The following is a 5,572-nucleotide window of genomic DNA, read 5'->3' on the forward strand; positions in this document are numbered from 1 at the left end:
TTCTCTCTGTCCTCATCTGCCTCCTTTCTTCTGCTGGAGGAAAATATCTGCTACTTAGCAGGAAAAAAAAACGCCACGTCTGCTTCGCTCTGAAAGAGCAGCACCAAAGTGACAACCGCAGACGTCGGCTGCTCCGTTTCCTTCCTTTCTTCTATTATCCAGCAGAGCGCCGGCGTGTTTGTCAGCAACACCCTCCACATCAGAAAACAGCAGGGGGAGCCGCTAAGCCGACTGCCGTAGGTAAAGTATTAAGGCATGCAAATGAGATCGACTGTTAGAAAAAAAAAAAACCTTCGCACTCAGGAGAAAGATCAGCGTTTCTGTCTCCCCGTCCAAAAACCCTGCGCGTCCTCACCTGGAACTGTCCGGCGTAGTCCTCGTCCCTGGTGCCCTCCCTGCCCTCCCTCAGAGCGATGAGGGTGAAACCTCTAAAGTAAGCAGGGCTGGTTGCCAGCAGGACCACTGTGAAGGAGAAGAGCGAGAGCAGGCGTTAAAAAAAAAGACGACGCTTGAAATTAACAGAAGGTCAAAGGTCGAGGTCGTTGTAAGAAGTTTGTCTTTGAACATCAACGCGAACAAGTAAAGAATTACTACTTCTGGACGTTTAGGAATTAAACCTGCAACCGTCCACTTCACTTCTTCTATACTTCATTAAAGTATTCAATTTCAGCCCAACCTGAAACCAAGGACCAGGTGGGGATTGAACCCATAACCTTCTACACAAACATCTGTACATCTGCACTGAACCCATCAGTCCAGCAGAAGCACCGGCCTGTGCTGTGCCGTGTCAGGCAGCGGCCAAGCCTGATCAACACACCACGGCTCTACAAGGCGTGGGATTCGAACCTGCAACTCTGTACCACACACGTGTGTGTGTGTGAGTGGTACAGTGGATTTATAACGAGATGTGAGAAAAATGTTCCTCAGTTCACCGCTGCTGTGCCCTCACCTTGTATCAGCTCATTTATCTCTTACGGCGCCCCCTGGCACTGAGGTGGGGGAGGTGTTTAAAAAGTTTATAAAAATAAAATAAAATAAAAGTCCAAGCTGTAAACTTGAACTTCTGAGGGGAAACTTCAAATTTTGATGAGAAAAAAAAAAAAAGTTTATATTTTCCCCCAAAAAAGGCCAATGTTCCAACTGTCAGGTGGGACCCACGCCCCCACCTGTTGACAGCTGGGATTGACCCCCCCGGGTAAATTAAAGTAATGGTTTTTATCACTGAACAACAAAGCCTGGGATTTGAACCTCCACCCTCTAAGTAGACGGGGGACCACAGGTACCAAAAAGGGAGGGCGAGAGGGGGCGCTGTTCTAAGTGAGAACGGGTTAAAATCTCTGAGAGTTAAAAACTGAGTTAAAGACTTTAAGTCAGATTTAGTCAGTGTTAGGTTCAAGGACCAGAGGAAATGTTGGCTTCCCTCCTGACCTTCAGAGACAAGTGTGTGTGTGTGTGCGTGTGTGTGTGTGTCCACTGGCAGGAAGAGGAAGTTTAAATAGGTCAGTCATTATAACAATAAGTATCCTTAACAAATCACCACCAGCCACACAGAGTGAGTGGGGGGGGTCAGTGGGGGGGGGTTCTCCAGGCTGCAGGTTCTAACACAGTTAGAGAGAGAACTCTTCTGAATCAAAATGTGTTTAAATGAATCAGAAAATAACAATATATCGAAGTTAAAAACCGATACCGCGATTAATAAAACCGCAGCTTCTGTTCCAACAACTGAGACCAAAGAGAACTTTAACGGAACGCGGCCCATGTGGACCACATCAGCTGAAGATCCACGGACATCAAGACGTCAAGTTATTCCAGATTAACGCGCTGCTCTGTTTCTTAATCCCGACTAAAAGTATGTATTTGCGCACATTTTACGCACAGACTGCGCTCCGCAGACCAACTCCTACCTCTGTAGGTGCTGCCGGGCTGGTAGTTCTCCGGGTCTCCCTCCACCCTCAGCCTGAACTCGTGGTGCCCGTCCCTGCGCGTCCCCTGGGTCTGCGCCCGCAGGATCCGCCCGCAGTAGCCGTCCGACCGGCCGCCGGCGGAGGGCTCCTCCAGGAAGGCGACGCCGTGGCACATGAAGCCGGTGAGGAGGGAGCAGAGCAGGAGCTGCAGACGCACAGACCTCCCCATGGTGGAGGTGCAGCTCAGGGAAGAAAGAGGTGAAAAAGGAGGAGATAAAGCCGAGAACAGATCCGAATCTTCCACACGAACTCCGACCAGCGTCACAGTCAGCGCCGGAGGTGAAGACGAGGAGCCGGAGACGAGTCCATCCCGGAGCAGAAGGAGCGCGTCGGGGGCGCACACACAGCGGGGGAGCGGAGCTGGAGAACTACCGCTAATAGTACTACTGCTGCTGGTGCTGGTACTGCTGCTGGTGCTGGTGCTGGTTCCAGATCAGTTCCTGCTCAGAGAGACTCGGAGCCTGAAGCAGCGGAGTCCAAACATCCGAACCGAATCACAGCAGGCTGCTGGTGACGCGTCTGTGTGACTGGAGGCGAGGGGAAGGTCCAGAACGGAGCTCCGCACTTTAACAGCTCACAGAGCCAGCCCTCCGCCGTGCACGCGTACGAGCGCGCGTACAGCGCTCTGTGCAGTTGTTGTTGTTGTTTTGACTTCCATTCATTTACTGAAGAATTATCACGGAGCCGAACCGAACCGAACCGAACCAGTCGGACAGACCAGGTTTACTGACCTCAGTGTGACGTTGACCCAAAGAGTGAAGGAGCAGAATGGAACGCAGCCGTCATTCTCCTAATCACTTTACACCTGTGCTTGTTTTTACCTGACCAATCAGGATCGTCCTAGAACGTCTTTTTTTTTTTTTTCACTGGAACCACCGCTGAAACTACAATGACTTAAAACGTTCTGTTAAATATAAATCTAAACATTCATATTTTTACTAAACAAAGTAAATTAAATATTAAAAAGTAAATTAATTTAACCTGCTACGCCCATGCTGTAATACCTCCACGCCCCCAGAGGGAGCCCAAAGCTAAGATCAGCAAATATAAATCTAAACATTCATATTTTTACTAAACAAAGTAAATTAAATATTAAAAAGTAAATCAATTTAACCTGCTACGCCCATGCTGTAATACCTCCACGCCCCCAGAGGGAGCCTACGCCACACCTCAGGAACCACTAAGCTAAGATCAGCAAATAAAAAAGATTTATTTATTACTAATATTTTTAGGATGTTACGATGTATCGTGAGTTAAAATTCAATACAAATACGTGACAATTCTTAAAAAAAAAAAAGAATCATGTATCAAGGTGTAGGGAGTACAGACCTAGTACAGTAGGTGGCAGTATGCACCTAAAAACATGGTGATAAAATCGCAACAAAAAAATATCGTATGGTTGAGTGTATCGTTACATCCCTGATGTAACGATACCCCTGTTCATAAATGTAGTCCTTGCTGCATGAATGTTTAAAGTGATGTCCATTTTCCAGTCCAGAACGGTCTGAGAACAGGGCCGCATCCCACCATTTGAGCAACACTGTTCCACAAAGGCCCATTTCTCCTGTTATTGAAACACTTTTATCACTTACTTTGAAAATACTTTAAGTGCAGTTGTCTGATCCACCTGCAGGGGGTGGTGGTGGTGGTGGAGGTGGCGGCTAATGACTTTGCCTTACAGCAGTAGGATCAACAGTTCGACTCCTGGTGGTAAAAACACTTCTTTCTGTTTGGACTGTTTCGTTTAAATGACCACAGGTCGCCGACTAATGGTCCTGGTGCGGTCCACTCCAATTCACTCAATCTGGGCCACAAATTGGCCACAGCATGGCAGGATGTCAGGCCCGCGGGTCATTACCAGTGACCCACAGATTGGACATAATGGGGAGCTGCAGCCCGCGGACGACCACGCCATTCATTAAAGAACTCTGGGCCACATTAGCCCGTCAACCTGTCAGCCGCCACATGGTGTCCCATCAACGCCGCGTGGGCCAGATGATGGCTGTCAGTGCTGCGTCCCCGCCAGAGGGGGCTCCAGATCACCGATCTCCCTGTCCGACTGTTTTCAAACACCTGACTGTTGTTTTGTGAATGGGCCACAGAGTGGGCCGGGAGCCACGGGGCTCACATTTGGGTTAAAATGATGATTAATTGCTTTTTCTCTCGCACACGATCAATAATTTCCATTTTACAAAGTAAACGGTGCAACAAAAAAAAACAACAACCAACCCTGCTCCTCTTTTATTTTACGACATCATTTCCTGTTCGCCCGAAGGCACCGTTTTCTGCAGCGTTCTCATTTTTTCCCTCACAGACTTTATTATCCTGCTTGTAAACACATTAACAAGACAGACAAGCTCCTCCACCGCGGGAGGAGGAGGCGGGAGGAGGAGGAGGGAGGAGGCAGCGGAGGTGTCCGGGGACAGCAGGTGTCGCCAGAGAGTCTGTGAGTGGCCGGACTTTTATTTGATTTTACATCTACTTGGTAAATTTGTCACTCATCTCCCCTTCGTCAGCACGGCGCCCCCTCTCGCTCCTGCCTTTAATCTGATCCAGATTTATTATCATGAAGAGAGAAGTGGAGGGGATTATGGAAATGCAGAAGTTTAAGGCCGATATTAAATGTGCCGTTGGGACCGGGCTGAAGTTTGATGATACTTTTGATCCATTTCTCCTCTGTTCTCCCTCCATCTGTCTTCTGCTTTTATATCGTGGGGAGAATGTGCCCAGAATGTGGAGGGTTTTAGTGGAGAGAGAAGAAGAAGAAGAAGAAGAAGAAGAAGAAGAAGAAGAAGAAGAAGAAGAAGAAGAAGAAGAAGAAGAAGAAGAAGAAGAAGAAGAAGAAGAAGAAGAAGAAGAAGAAGAAGAAGAAGAAGAAGAAGAAGAAGAAGAAGAAGAAGAAGAAGAAGAAGAAGAAGAAGAAGAAGAGCTGACGGATGATGACGACGCCCCCATTGGCTGTCCTAGCTACTCTGGAGCCCTGGGCCACAGAGGCCCCGCCCCCTGAGGCCTCACCCCTCCCTCACCCACAGGAAACAATGTTCACTTTTCTATTTGACAGTAAAAGTAGGAAATTATATATAATAAAAGCTCAGCTGACGAAACTATAATACATACATACATATATATATGTATCAGGGATGTCCGATATATCGGCCCGATATTAGCATAATTATGTAATATCTGTAGAACTCGTTATCGTTTTTTTCTTCGATAACGAACAGACCCCCAAAAACTAATTTTAGGTCACACATCAATCGTCCAAAACCCAGGAATTTTGTTATCGGGTTCTAATTAACGGAGGGAAAAAAACGATAAAGATACTTACATATATTACACAATTATGCTAGTTACCCAGGCATTTTGTTATCGGGTTCTAATTATGGGAGGAAAAAAAACGATAAAGATTCTTACATATATTACACAATTATGCTAGTATCTAGCTGATTGTATCGAGTCGGCCGGCGTTATCGGACATCCCTAGCATTGTATGTTTACTACGCTGATAGTTTTACTACAATTACATTGTTTAAAAAAAAAACTCAATATATCATTGAGCCTACAGTATCGCAACATATCGCAATATATCGCAATATATCGCAATATAT

At 46.7% G+C, this 5,572-nt stretch overlaps 1 protein-coding gene across 1 annotated transcript in view; it reads right to left on the bottom strand.

Moving 5' to 3' along the window:
* The window catches only part of LOC103379644 (spondin-1-like), a 73,389-nt gene extending 70,696 nt beyond the window's left edge, over positions 1 to 2,693 (bottom strand). The window contains exons 1-2 of the mRNA XM_025056313.1: positions 1,905 to 2,693; positions 356 to 462 (exon numbers count right to left, since the gene is read on the bottom strand). Of these exons, the coding sequence (XP_024912081.1) occupies positions 356 to 462; positions 1,905 to 2,133 (336 nt within the window). The 5' untranslated portion in view covers positions 2,134 to 2,693. The remainder of the gene's footprint in view (positions 1 to 355; positions 463 to 1,904) is intronic.
* Between the last annotated feature and the right edge of the window lie 2,879 nt (positions 2,694 to 5,572).

This window comes from Cynoglossus semilaevis, chromosome 6 (assembly GCF_000523025.1).
Source record: "Cynoglossus semilaevis isolate Cse_v1.0 chromosome 6, Cse_v1.0, whole genome shotgun sequence".
Taxonomy (NCBI): Eukaryota; Metazoa; Chordata; class Actinopteri; order Pleuronectiformes; family Cynoglossidae; genus Cynoglossus; species Cynoglossus semilaevis.